We start from the raw sequence: 14,453 nt of genomic DNA on the forward strand, positions 1-14,453 counted from the left end.
ACACTTAGTCTTGATATGAGCACTTCACAATTTACCTGCCTTATTAATGATCTTACGTTCTATCTTTGCTGTTATTTTGGAACAAATTACTGCCAAAAGAGAGTATTTGCCCCCAAACTCTGGTTTCTAATGCCTGATATTTTACTTAATATGAATATTGCCTGCTAGGTGTTCATGGAGTGAGATAATTTATATGCCACTTTAATAGGTCAGACAGAAACAATAATAATTAGATATATATGAATTCACTATGGTGATAATTTACTTGAAAGGCAGCAAATATGAAAAGGCCCTCCTATTATAGTTTTTATAACACTCTGGTTCAAACTGATCAAAGTTTGCATTTTCAGAGTCATGTAGACATTTGCATTTTAAAAGATAATCTTACCTCTTTGAACTTTAATAAATTAGCATCTTTTCCTTTCTTAGGAAATAGTTCACCTATCAACTGCTTCTACTGCCTAGTCTTGTTTGCCTGCTAAAACTGCTTTATGCTAGATTTAGTCTGCCTTATTATCAGCAGCAGCAACAACAAAAACCCTTGTGCCATTGGCACTGTCACATTTTTTCCTGATTTGGATAAGAGTTTATATTGGTACTAATGAAATGTGCTGACTTGGGAGAGATCTGTCTGGTCTGTTCATTTAGATGATGAGGTAACCGTGGGGAAGTTCTATGCCACCTTCCTGATACAGGACTACTTTAGGAAATTCAAGAAACGGAAAGAACAAGGACTGGTGGGGAAACATCCTGCAAAGAACACCACAATTGCACTACAGGTGATTTTGTTTTCTGCACTTTAACTAACCATGTTGCAAGTTTGTTGATAACAACAGGTAAATGACTGTGGGTGCCACAAGGACTGTATTTTATTGAGCCATTTTTGGGGTCTTCCGCCATTAAAAGGAGTAAACAATATTGTTCAGTATATTACAAGGTAAGTGTGCAAAGCCTTTTTTGTGTAAAAGAAGCAGCAACTGGTAGCAGAAGCTCTATAATGTTTTCAAGTAGAAATTGTAAAGGGGGGGTTAAGCAGCTCTTGAAAACGCAAACTTTTGGTTGACTATTTTATTTCATACTACTCTGCACAAGTCCCTTCTTTCTCCGAATATCCTAAGATCTGAAAAGCAGAGAGTCAGAGGCACACACTGTAAGTAGAGTCAAAGTGGTTTGAACATACTGTACATTATCTCCCCCTGAAAACAAATGTCTCAAAATACAATGATTCTATATTCAAAACATTTGCAGTACGTCTTAGAATGCTTCATCTGGACAGCAATAACAGACTGAAAAAGCTGAGAGGGGGAGACACCCTATTCTTATTAGCACCACCATGCAATATGTTTAGGAATGAATAAATACAGTTTCCCAGGAACACTGGTATGGGTGGGTGGATGTAAAAAGAAGCATTTTCATATCAGTACAAGTAGGTAGGTGGCATATGAATATTAAGTGCTTATTAGAATCCCATTTGTGTTCAGCAGATGATAGGGAAGTGAAAACGGTTCTACTTGGAGCCTTATTTTTTTGAGAATATTTGAGAATAACACCTGTCAAGTCCATGTTGCATCAACACTGGAGTTCTGTGGGACAAGGTACTCTGTGATTTTGTTTGTTTTGTAGAGTGCTGATCTCTCAGAGCTAGTGAGAACCATTTCAAGCCATTCTGCTTTTTAACCCACAATCTCAAAAGATCAAACTTTGCCCCTAACAGTTTAAGCACTTTTAGACATAATACATACATGCCACTAGGATAAACTTCACTATGTACCGTATTTTTCGCTCTATAGGACACACTTTTCCCCCTCCAAAAATGAAGGGGAAATGTGTGTGCGTCCTATGGAGCGAATGGAGTGTGAGAGGGGTCGGTGAGCAAGACTCTCCTGGCTTCAGCGAAAGGAACCCGAAGCCTTTGGAGCGCAGCGCGAGGTACGCTGCGCTCCAAAGGCTTCAGGCCGCTATCCCTGAAGCCTTTGGAGCGCAGCGGGAACTCGAGCTGCTCTCCAAAGGCTTCGCAACCTTGCCGCCGCTCCCGGACCCGTTCTGGGGTCGGGGGAAGCTCAGGCTTCACCTGCCCCAGCCCCGCGGCTAAAAACGAAGCCAAGACAGTGAGCGGGATCCCGGCTGGAGAGGTTGCGCGCGGCTAAAGAGGAAGTCAAGACATCCAACGGGATGGATCCCGCTCGCTGTCTTGGCTTCTTTGCTCTTTGGGGCTGGGGGAAAAAATATTTCCCCCCCTTTATTTCCCCCCCTAAAAAGTAGGTGCGCCCTATGGTAAGGTGCGCCCTATGGAGCGAAAAATATGGTAAGTGGCAAGCAGACACACACACACACACACACACAGAGAGAGAGAGAGGCTTCTCTGCATTAAGTTTGAGGTAGAAACTAGCAAGATATTATGAAGGTTTTCTCCAAGCCAGAAGAGCTAGAAAGGTGCAGTATGCTGGGTCATATACAGAGACCTGCGTCTGATGAATTTCTGTACCTTTGAACGTTTTGAATACCACAGGGACCCTAAGCATAAATTGGCTTTTTCAGTCTGCTCTATTCCTCAAACCATTCACACGTTAAACTAGAGGCATCATCAGCATTAGGGTGATTGCCCGAGGTCACCTCCCCTAAGAGCTGTTGATGCTCAAACTCACATCAGTATTCAACTTACTCATTCTAACAATGCAAGGATTTCCACTTGCACAGTGGAACTTCCCCTCCCTTTCCTTTCACATCTGTACTAGCAGGGTTTCCCCAGCCCTCCGGAGCAGATTTTGGGAAGGCACAGAGAACATGCAGGGTGAGGAAAGGGGGGGGGGAGCTGCATTACACAGGAAGGAACGCTTGTGCAGATGGAACGAGATAGTTGGATGACACTGTCAGTTACAGCATTGTCTAGAGCGATGCTCTTTGGAAAACCAGTTTCTTTTACTTTGTCTGGCTTGCTCTACAGCAGCTTCACTGGGTACTCTTTTTTGGTACTAATGTGAAAAAAAACTTCAAATAACTGTTCCCTGGTGTCTTTTACTGCCTTGGTTTTATCTCCTCCCATGATATGCTCAAATATCATGTAAAAGCACACTAGCTTTTACGGAGAAGTTAGGTTTTTGTTGCTACAACCTGTTTCCCGAATTTTTTCTATCCTTTCTGTGATGTGCTCACTCCACACCCTCCACTTAGTGCAACGGAGGAGCAAAATCAGGGTGCGTGCTTCAGAATGCTGGACGTCAGCTGAAGCATTCTCTGTGTGAATATATATTTGTGTATGGAGGAGTGGCTCCTTTATTGTGTTTGATTTAGGGAGGTTCGCTATTACAGAGTTTGAGAACTACAGATCTCTTCTCCCACCCCTACCTTGGTCATATAATAAGAGCTATTGGACCTGCAGGACCACGTGGATGTTAAAATGTTATTTTGATGTAAATACCTTGAGTAATATTTTTTCATGCAAATGTGAGCTAAATTGAAGATTTCATCATGGATCTTAGGAAGAAGATTGATTGGATGACTGCAGTTTATCATTAACCCTACCCCAAGCTCTGTGGCTGATTGCCAAACTCTTCCAGTTGTAAAACAGCAATAGTTTCAGTTACAGAAAACCTTCTCAGATGTCATATAGCAAAGTTCACATATAAAGATCTCAAATGTCATACAGAATATTCATATACAAAGTTCCATATACAAAGGTCTTTGCTGGCTCTTACTCTGTTTCTTACTACCGTGAAGGAGTGTGCATAACCAAACTGGTTGTAACTACTAAGGGTGCATAGCATCCTGAAACATTTTATGTGTTATGAGTCTTAGTGTTTCTACTTAGTAGCCACGTTGACATGGCATGGTAAGCCAGAAACCATGGCTTGCTGCGTTAAACAAACCATTATCCATAGCTTAGTGTTAGGACTGTGGTTTATTTTCCTCCCCCAAAGAACACAATCTGTAGGCAAGATTTTTTTTTATTCTTTTGATTACTGATCATGGTTTTTTGGAGCAAAACAAACCATGAGCTCTGTTAAGCCAGGGATTGTGGTTTGTTTCATCCATGTACTAGCACACAGTCCAAATAGGCTCATTTGTGGTAAACCAGGAACTACCAGGGTTCTAAAACACATAGGTACAGGAGGCCCCATACTTCCAACATTCACCGTCCAATTTACAGTGGACAACAGGAAAAATGGAGGGCAGAACTGGCATGCTTGTCCCCATAGTTCCCCTCACGTCTTTACTTAGCATGGTGTCAGAACGCCTGAAGAAGGCCCATTGCTGGATTTGAAAGTTTGTGTTTCATTCTGTACTGTTATTTCCCATGCATACAAACAATAATATTTGTGGAGCTCTTCTAAGTATTCTGTGCCTTTTAATGTTCATTGATTATAAGAGATGCTTCAGTATGCTGCTGCTAGTGGTAAGCTTTATCAGCACTGGATCACCTGTTGTCTAGCAGCAGACTGATCAAAATCAGGGATATGCGTGGGTTGAGATGTCTGCTGCTCTTTATGCTGTGGGAAGACCCAACATCAGAAACCAGGGGGAAATCCCCAGAGCCATAAGGAGACCAAGCCACTGTCAATTGGGGGGGGGGGGGATGCCAAGAAATGCAGGTTGTGGTACTCATAATATATTAACAGACCAATAGGAAGACTGGGCCTGAAGTGGAGGTGGATTTTCTCAACGAAGCTCTTTGAGAGGTGGGGAATCCCCAGAGCTGAAACTGGTTTGTGGTGAAGGGCCAGCCACTTCCCTGTTCTGTGAACTATAGCTGCAAAAAATTTTTACGTACATTGCACTAGCACATGCAAAACTACATGCCCGTCAATGCCATAAGGAAGTTTCAGGTAGTGTAGTTTCAAATAACAAAGTTCTGGAGAAAATATAACCATAATGACAACTGCAAAACGTAGATCAACTGTCAACAAAAATACAGTCACCCTTCAACTGGAACAGAATTACAGGGATAGGGTGAAGGTAACATACGTATGTCTCCCACACCCTCACATGTTGTTTTCCTGGCTTTCGGAACAGATGAATAGGGCTTTTGTTTAAGGCACTTCCTTACCCTTTGTCTTAACTCAGCAGGTTAAGCCATGGAGTCACTGTATGTTTGAGATCTTAGCCAGGATTAAGGGAACAAACCATGGTCCATGTTTATCTATGGTTAAGCATTATGTCTAGACTAGGCCTTTAAGGCTGCAACCGTAAGTTCCGTGTGTGAGAGAGAACTGAAAGTGACTAAACCACCACAAGCAACATCTTGCAGGCTGGAAGATGAGCAGAGCAGAGCTGCTGTGCTCTTCCATCCTCCTACTCCCAAGAAGTATTTCAGTACAACTCTAGTGGTATTGTATATAGTTTTCTCCCTGATTTGGGGGCCTATTGGGAAAGGGAAGGCTATGGATCTTTTGGATCCGTACTTTCCCCTAACCCCACCCAGGCGTACCCCCTTTTGGGCCATACACGAGAGCAAGGACCACAGAATTTTGTGTGATGGGGAGAAGTATCCAACACAGGATCTCTGTCTCCAAGGTTGTGCCTCCTCCACCTTATGTCAGGGAGATCTAATGCTTGTTATGGCCCCTGGAATGGCCTTCTCCAGACCCCAGAAGGTTGCAGGGCCAATAGCATGAGACATTTGAATAAAAGTTAGTTCCAGTCACAGAGATCTCAGAAACTAATTTTAGAGTGTCTACCATTTGTCTTCAGTATCAAGATAAGGGTTGGAACTAGATAAGGATTGAAAAGCACTTGATGGCTATAGTTTCCTTTTTAGAAAATCAGTTGCAGCAAGAACATGTTAAAATTAGTTTGGGTTGAATTATTTATTTGATGGAATCTTTTGTGAAGGGATTTTCGTTTTCTGAATATAGATGAATTGCTCTCTGTAGTTCAGTATTTATTGGTTCCTACATCGAGAAGTTGGTGATATCATGTCTGTCTGTCTGTCTGTCTATCTGTCTGTCTGTCTGTCTGTCTGTCTCTCTCTCTCTCTCTCTCTCTCTCTCTCTCTCTCTCACACACACACACACACACACACACACACAATTTTAGCTGTGAGGTAAAGTTTCTTAGACAGTCAAATGAAAACTGAAACATCATGGAAATTTGCTAGTTGCAATAGAAGAAGTCTAGACCTCTAAAAAATACTGCGATTTAGGCCACAACTTTTATACAAAAATTACATTTGTGGCCTGTTAAACCACCAAAAAATGTAACTACTGATCCATATGAAAACAATCTGTTTGATGCTGTGTGGATGAACCACTATGCTTCTCTGCCACTAAATGAAGTTTCATGTTTCTCCAAAGTACAATTAATACATGGTTTATGGTTGATAATATAAATCAAATTACAACTTATCCAAAAACAACTGTGTCATTACATTCTTTCTTGAGAGAACACTACAAAAATAAGGGGCAGTATTCAACTAAATTTTACTCAGAGTAGACCCATTGAAATGAATGAACATGACTGAATTAGGTCCATTAACGTCACTGGGTCTAAATAAAACATAGTTGAATTTTATTAGATTGATATCTCTCATAAGGCGACATCCATACAATCACACCCTACCACAGTATCAATACAAGTCAACAGTAAAACACATACTTTAGAATGCCAACTGGAAGGCCATGTGGAAATAAAGCCCAAGCATGTTCTTTAAGATTTAACCAATAGTTTTATATCCCTCCTATGAGCAACAGCTCACAGGATAAGGTGGTAAGATAATCTAATTCACCATCTTGCGTTGGGATCCTCATTCCAGTTCTGTTGCAATGTTTGTATGCTTTATCTAGAACCTAAGGAATAAATAAAGTGAAGGTAAGGTAGCCATGATAAATTTTCTTGGACCTGGTTCTTATGCTCACTTAAAACCCTCTTCTCATGGTTATTAATGATGGAGTATTGGTGTTTGTATGTTCCCGTCTCTAGACCACCCTAAGCTACTTTGGGAGAAAGGATGGGATATAAATACTACTAAATAAATCTAATAATAAATCCCCACTTGTCATTCCTATTCATAAAATGAAAAATGAACTGGGCGTTAGCGATTATTTCCCATAGTCAAACGTATCACTTTGACCCTTGTTTCACCATTTCCAATCTCAATAAACAGCGGCAAAATCACGTAGTAGTACAGGAGCAGGGCTGCAGTTAACTATCTGTCAGTAAATGATGGAAACTTAAAACTGATGCTCTGCATTCATAGCAAAATAAGTGTTTAGTGGAGCATGAGTGACTTTAATTATTTATGTCTAATACATAGCATAGAGGTTGCCCTTTCATTACATTTCCGCTGGAGAAGATATGTATGGATTATCTATACCTATGTGATTAGTCACGTAATGTTATATGAAATAGTATCTAATAGAAATGCTTCTTCCTGTATGTAAACTAGAAACACTCACACACAGAGGCGCGCACACACTTTTGTTTAACAAACCTGTGCTATTTTTGTGAAATGTTTATAACCCTCAATTAGCTGCTGTAATCACGATGGAAATTTAGAAAAGATTATCAATGGCTATCAGATGCAGATGGGGGGTTTGTACGTCACTCTGCTTCAACTTCATTGGTGTGCCATGTTTATAATGGGCTCACATCAAAGCTCAGCTGAACAGCGCTGGGAATTGACAGTAGATCACAGAGCCCTTTGTACAGGAAGAGTGAAGGGAACACGGTTTCAAGGGGGCTGAAATAGGATGGGATCTACGAAGATAAATGGTTCTGAGGATTGCAGACTCGACTACTATGTTTCTTACATTCACTGCTACAGCGTAGGTGCCCTATAGCTTTTTGGGGGTGGCATGGTTTTTGGATGTTCTGTATGCTTTTCTAATCAAATGAGTATTGCATTTTATTTTATTAGGCACTGATTACTTGTAAAGTAAAATTATCAGACTAAGTATGCAGTGAAGTATTTCCTTCACTGTAAATCAATGCAGGTAAGTGACACCTGAAAGCTAGCAGCAGCCTTCAGAACCATGATAAAATTATTTTAGATTCCATGGTATTTGCAAACCTTTCAACATTTCAGATGACTTGTTTGGGCTTACAGTTCTTACCTACTTTCTAGGCGGTTTCCAGGGAATATTATAAATAGTCAAGCAGTGCAACATTTGTTTTGCTCAATAGTTATACTAATAGAGGTATTAAATATTGCTTACATGACCTGTTAATGACTCTGTGGGTTTAATTAATATAATGAAAGAAACTTTTTTTAAAGGCATACTTATATAATAATAGAACATATATAAGTTCAGATATAAAATAAAAATACATAATCTTTTTTATTTTTATTTATAGATTAGAATTTCTTTAGGAATGTGATAAATTTTTATAGAGCATAGAAGAGGAATTGTATGGGAAAGCACTGCAATTTATGTTTGATTATAAGAGCTTTGTGTGTATGTGCAACAGCTTTTTTTTTTTTTTTTTTTTTTGAAGCATATTAAGAAGCATTTCCTTCTTAAATCTAAAATATTACCTCCAAACTGAAGGGAGAGAGAAAGTGTTGATATTTATTAAACCTATCCTAATTCCAAAGCCAGTACATCTTTTCTCATATTTAGGAGTCGTTATGATTATTGTTTGCATTATATTTTTAAATCCATGTAAAGGTGTTTGTGTGCTTACTTCTTAATGACAAATGTGGTAATGTGACCATATTAACTATTGAAGCATTCCTCGATATTTTTTTAAAAACCCAACAGATATGTGCATGTGTGTCCATTTCATTTTTTGCTTTTTCAAAGGGGAAGTTATTTGTGTTTTCAGATATTAGGTACCATACAGTGTGAGTGTGTTGATTAAGGCCTTCTTGAAAAATTACCTACGCTTTCCCTTCTAAAGAACAACTGCATTGAATTATATCAACTAGAGGTTTTACTCTTGTGTGTTATGGAACAAACTACTGAAGAAACAGCCCCAATGTGATTAAGTAATTGAGGCCATTCTGCAATAATTAAGTCCTTGATAGTCAAAGTGCCTCAGTCTAGGATTACTTAGTCCCATCATTTAGGATTTATTGAAGATTTTAAAGTAAATTTCCTTGGGTCTCTCTTCTGACCACTGAGTCTTGGGCTGCTTTCTAGTGATCATTGGTACAAAACCTGCACAGTGGACTTTTATTTTGAAGTTTTGATCTAGGAACCACACTGTACTTTATTCCTGACCATCCATCACCCCTACCCATCCTAGCAGAATGAAAGCAGTTTTAAACGCTGGTGGTGAGCTGGTTCTGGAGCTGGAAACACAATCTATCACTGTTAGACTTTAATATTGGTAAGGGGACAACAAGGTCAGAATGAAGTGTGCTTTTAAAAAGTATCTCTGGGGACACACAAAACTGAACTATAGGCCAGGGAGTCCCAAAGTCTTTTCATGTTCCCACCCCACCCTAGGCTTTAAGGATCATGTTTAATAGGTCTGTGGCATACAATAAATTAATACCCTGACAGCCAGAAGTACCTGAGAGACAGGCAGAACACAATATGCAGGACTATAAAAGGGGAAGTGCATAGACCATGGAATTATTTATGACTGTTCCTATTGTTCAGATGAAGCACTGTAATATATGGAGTCCCTATGCATTATTACTTAGAAACAAGCCTTATTGAGTTCAGTGGGATTTGCTCTGAAATAAGCAGATATATGCTTGCAGATATGGTGCAGTAGTCTTCGACCCAAACTTACATTTGGAGACCCATTTCTTAATTTTTGTTACCATATTTGTATGGTGATTACTGTTGCACCCTTCATCTGAGTAATGGGTCCCAAACTTATATAAGTTTATATAATATTATATAAGCCTTTCATTTAGACTTCCTCAAATGTATGCTTCTTTCAAGTTACTTGTCTGAGCATTTGGCGTAGGCTGAGAACCACTGGATTAAACCACTGTTTTCTTTGAAAGGTACTTATAACCTTGTGGAGACTGGGCTGTTCATTCTTTTTCATCCTGTACATGTTACACTAATCTAGCAGGTTTTTACCTTGTCAGGTAGAGCTAAGGAAACATTTCAGGGTGGGAACTAGCATTGAACATAATAAAGTTATCTGGTGATAATTACTCATTTTATCAGGTGACTGCAACATTTATTACTACTTGCACAAGGGGCTTGAGGCAAAGTCATAGGGAGTATATATCTCTCAGCTGCACCAGCTTTGATAAAACTGGCCGCCTCTAAACGAAAGGTTGATTTGAGGGGTGGGGGAACAAATGGTGACTAAAATAATCCTGAAGCTGGGATATGGCTCCAGAGAGCAAATCTTGGCTACCCGGTGGCTCTGAAAGCTCTTGCTGGAATGGAATTCTTTGGGTCAATGTTTGAAGCATTTTTGGAAGCCAAGAACCATACAACAAGCCTGGAGAAATTGGGCAGTTCAAGGGAAGACATTAAAGCTTTTGAGAGACATTCTACTTGGATATTGGCTAAGGGTTTTCCTCTTTTGATTCCCATTTGTGGTATTGCTGTTGTCAAAGAGTCTCTGGAAACAAATTATTGCAAAAACCAGCATTTGCTTAACAAGAAGACTGAAAGCAATTTTATGCTACCCAAGAAATATAGAGCTTTGGACCAAATAAATAGCTCACTGGAAAAATATACCTTTAATGAGTTATATTCAACAGTGTTTTACTCAAGAGTAAACCAGTGATGGACGCGGGTGGTGCTGTGGTCTCTTAGCTCTACAGAGTCTAGGGCTTGCTGATCAGAAGGTCAGCAGTTTGAATCCCTGCAACGGAGTGAGCTCCCATTGTTCGGTCCAAGCTCCTGCCCGTCTAGCAGTTCAAAAGCACGTCAAGTGCAAGTAGATAAATAGGTATCGCTCTGGTGGGAAGGTAAAACGGCATTTCCGTGCACTGCTCTGGTTTGCCAGAAGTGGCTTAGTCATGCTGGCCACATGACCTGGAAGCTGTCTGCGGACAAACGCCGGCTCCCTCGGCCTATAGAGCGAGTTGAGCACGCTACCTGAGTCCACAACTGGACCTAATGGTCAGGGGTACCTTTACTATAACCAGTGAGATTATTGAACACTACCAGGTAGTGCCCAGCACTGCTTGGGAATTTTTAGAATTTTTTAAGCAGATGCAGTGGTTCCTTGGTTCTCGAACGTAATCCATTCCGAAACAATTGAAAACCAAGATGTGGCTTCCAATTGGCGCAGGCGCCCCGGAAACAAAAGCCGACAGCCACATCAGACATTCAGCTTCTGAAAACTGTTCAAAAACTGGAACACTTCCTTCCGGGTTTTCGCCATTCAGGAGCCGAAATGTTTGAGTACCAAGGCATTCGAGAACCAAGGTTCCACTGTAGTGTAATTTGTGAGTTTGGACCTGTTATGCCAAAAATTGGGTGAAGTTGAAAGTGGATCACTGTGATGGACAGACTGGATGCAGAGGAGTGGTGGGAGAAACCAGCTGAGGAATCCCCAGGAGAAGAGGGCTCAGAGCCAGGAGAGTGGTGGTAGGACAACAATGAGAGTGGTGGTAGGACAACAATGAGTGGTCAGAGGGAGGAGCACACTGACAGGAGGAGATGTCAGAAACTGAAGAGGTAACAGGGGTTAGTGAGCAGGAACGGGCTGTGGCAGAGAGCAGTGCAGAAGCAGAGGGAGGTCAAGAAGCAAAGTTGGGCTGATGAAGAAGCCTGGAAAACTCTCCTTCCTGCTGTTACTTGATGGTGATGGTGTGTTTGATCCCCTTTTGTTGTGCAAGAATAATACATTATGCTGGTTTTATTCATCCATCATTGCCTCATGCTCTTCCTTTTAAGATTATTGCAGATAATTCCTCCCCCAATCTTGTTAGGAAACTTCCAGTGATTCCTTTAAGGGATGCAAAACCTGTGGAAGGTTCTGTGGATTGTAGTCCAATCACTCACGTGAATTTTAGGACAAAGAGGCTCTAGATGTTTGCTTGTCAGCCTTTTGAAAGGATGAATATTTCCATCTGTGAACTACTTCTAGGCTGCATCAACATCAAGTATAGTGTCCAGATCAAGGGAAGTAGTAGTACCACTCTATTCTGCCTTAGTCGGGCCACACTTGGATACTGTGTCGAATTCTGGGCACCACAATTTAAGGATGCTAACAAGCTGGAACGTGTGCAGACGAGGGCGACCAAGATGATCAAGGTTTTGGAAACTAAGCTTTATGAGGAGTGCTTGAAGGAGCTGGGTATGCTTAGTCTAGAAAAGAGAAAACAATAGAGATATGATAGCCATCTTCAAATAACTTTAAGGGCTGTCACATGGAGGAGGGAGCATGTTGTTTTCTCTTGCTCTGGAGGGTAGGACTTCAGTACATATAGCTTCAAGCTCTTTCAAGACTGGCCTGATCCTGGTCCGTAGTACCAATATTTTACGAGTGTTGTGGTATAGTGTTTGTTGTGGCTCCCACACTAACATATATGGTAGAGATTTTTGTCAATGCAGTTGGATTTCTTGGTATATTTACAAACCATGCCAGCAATGCTTGGTCCCTAAGTCTGGTCATCACTTCGTAAAAATCTTTACCAGGAAGCAGGACCATGTGCTTGGAAGTATTTGCACATTCCTTGACTGCCAAAGGAGCAATGGCGGCAGCAGCAACACCAGTAAATATATAGGTTAAAGGGGCTTAGAAACCAGTCTGAAGTCAACAGAAGCAAGCATGGTGCTAATTGAAGGATATAACAAAAACTCTTCACATCAGTCCCTTAACTGTGATGAATCGGAAAGAGAAAAGTTAATTATTTTTTTAATGCACAATGATTATGTTTTACCCATTTAGGCGGGACTAAGGACGCTTCATGATATTGGACCTGAAATTCGGCGTGCTATATCCTGTGATTTGCAAGAAGATGAACCTGAGCAAAATCACCATGAGGAAGAGGAAGTATATAAAGTAAATGGACATATAACAAATTGGTTGGCTCAAACTTGTGAAATTTACAATATTATGCTGCCATCCTATACATGCTTGCTTTGAAGTCCTGTTGAATTAAGCAGGTTGTACTTCTGAGTAAACATATATAGACTGATAGTAAACATTTTTGTTCAACACTGCAATATTTTTTCAAGGGGTTCAGTGCATTCTCTTTATGCCTCAGTTGTTTTACTATAGATTGTCTTATGTGAAGCAATTTGCAGTGTATAATTTCCTTACATTATGAGCAGGTAAGGTCTATTGAAGTCAGTGAAATTTCTCTCTGTGTAATATCTGGACAAGATGTGCTTATTGCACTACAGGAAACAGCCACACATTCAAGGCAGTGCAGAAAAAGTACATCAAAACGGGGGGGGGGGGGGGAGTCAAGAGGGCATTAATACTTTTAATAATCATGATTTTAAATTAAATTTTAAGTTATTTTCTATAGGCATGTCACCTGACATGAATTTCACATGTAGAGTTAGAATTAAACTATTTTTAATTTCAAAAACAAAAGTTCTCTAGAACACATAAAACTGCCAAATCAATAAAGTGATTGTAAATAAAAGCTGCTTGGTGACCTCCCATCTTTCAATGGAATAAAGCAGGGCTGTAATGGCAAAACTAGCAAACAGTTAATTTTGGAAGCTGGGTGTTCTCATACAACAAAGATCATTTCTATATTTCAAATGTGCAAGGGGTTTGGACTGCATTGCTCCCTGAAATGTCTGGCCAGGACCACTGTAGAATAACAGCATTTGCAATATCAACCCCAGAAATCTCCTATAGTAGTTGTTGTTTAGTCATTTAGTCGTGTCCGACTTTTCATGACCCCATGGACCAGAGCACACCAGGCACTCCTATCTTCCACTCCCTCCCAGTTTGGTCAAACTCAAGTTAGTAGCTTCAAGAACACTGTCCAACCATCTCGTCCTCTGTTGTCCCCTTCTTGTGCCCTCAATCTTTCCCAACATCGGGGTCTTTTCTAGAGAGTCTTCTCTTCTCATGAGGTGGCCCAAGTATTGGGGCCTCAGCTTCAGGATCTGTCCTTCCACTGAGCACTCGGGGCTGATTTCCTTCAGAATGGATAGGTTTGATCTCCTATAGTTACATGTACTTTAAGCAAGAAGTTGATGGCTATGTCCTGTTGTCTGTGAGTTTCCAATAGCATATGAAAGCCTAGGGAGAAAGCTGGCCTGATCAAAGATGGCTCCTGCCACTAACTTGAGATTAGAGGTGTCATTGACAGCAAGAATGGGGATTGTTAAGACTTTGGAGGCAGACACCTCACCAGATGTTTTCTTCTGCCAATTGTCATTGCTTCTGTCTTCCCTAGATTGAGCTCCAAGAGATACTGCTCCTATCTCCATCTTAGTCCTGAGTAGACTGCACCATCTGGGTTAGGTGTAAAAAGAATCGTAGAATTGCATGCCATTCACTCTTTTCATAAGAAACTCTGAGCACTATACTGTATGATGCGCCATCCATGCATATAGGTTGAGCTGCATGGATGGTCAACTTGATCCACAGCGTGGGCAGTTGCAGTGGAGCACAACTTG

The 14,453-nt window shown here is 40.7% G+C and overlaps 2 protein-coding genes across 37 annotated transcripts in view; one reads left to right on the forward strand and one right to left on the reverse strand.

Annotated features, from left to right (window-relative positions):
• Nucleotides 1-14,453, forward strand: part of CACNA1D (calcium voltage-gated channel subunit alpha1 D) — a 192,779-nt gene that overhangs the window by 163,851 nt on the left and 14,475 nt on the right. For all 36 annotated transcript variants that reach the window (XM_083726968.1, XM_083726969.1, XM_083726967.1 and 33 more), the window contains 2 exons: nucleotides 649-779; nucleotides 12,757-12,870. In XM_083726968.1, coding sequence (XP_083583094.1) covers nucleotides 649-779; nucleotides 12,757-12,870 — 245 coding nt within the window. The remainder of the gene's footprint in view (nucleotides 1-648; nucleotides 780-12,756; nucleotides 12,871-14,453) is intronic.
• CHDH (choline dehydrogenase) overlaps nucleotides 11,709-14,453 on the reverse strand; it is a 41,387-nt gene continuing 38,642 nt past the window's right edge. Inside the window, exon 9 of the transcript XR_014561265.1 lies at nucleotides 11,709-12,173. The gene's annotated coding sequence lies outside the window, so the exon portion shown is untranslated. The remainder of the gene's footprint in view (nucleotides 12,174-14,453) is intronic.

The sequence above is a fragment of the Podarcis gaigeae genome, assembly GCF_964106915.1.
Source record: "Podarcis gaigeae genome assembly, chromosome: 2".
NCBI classification, from domain to species: Eukaryota; Metazoa; Chordata; class Lepidosauria; order Squamata; family Lacertidae; genus Podarcis; species Podarcis gaigeae.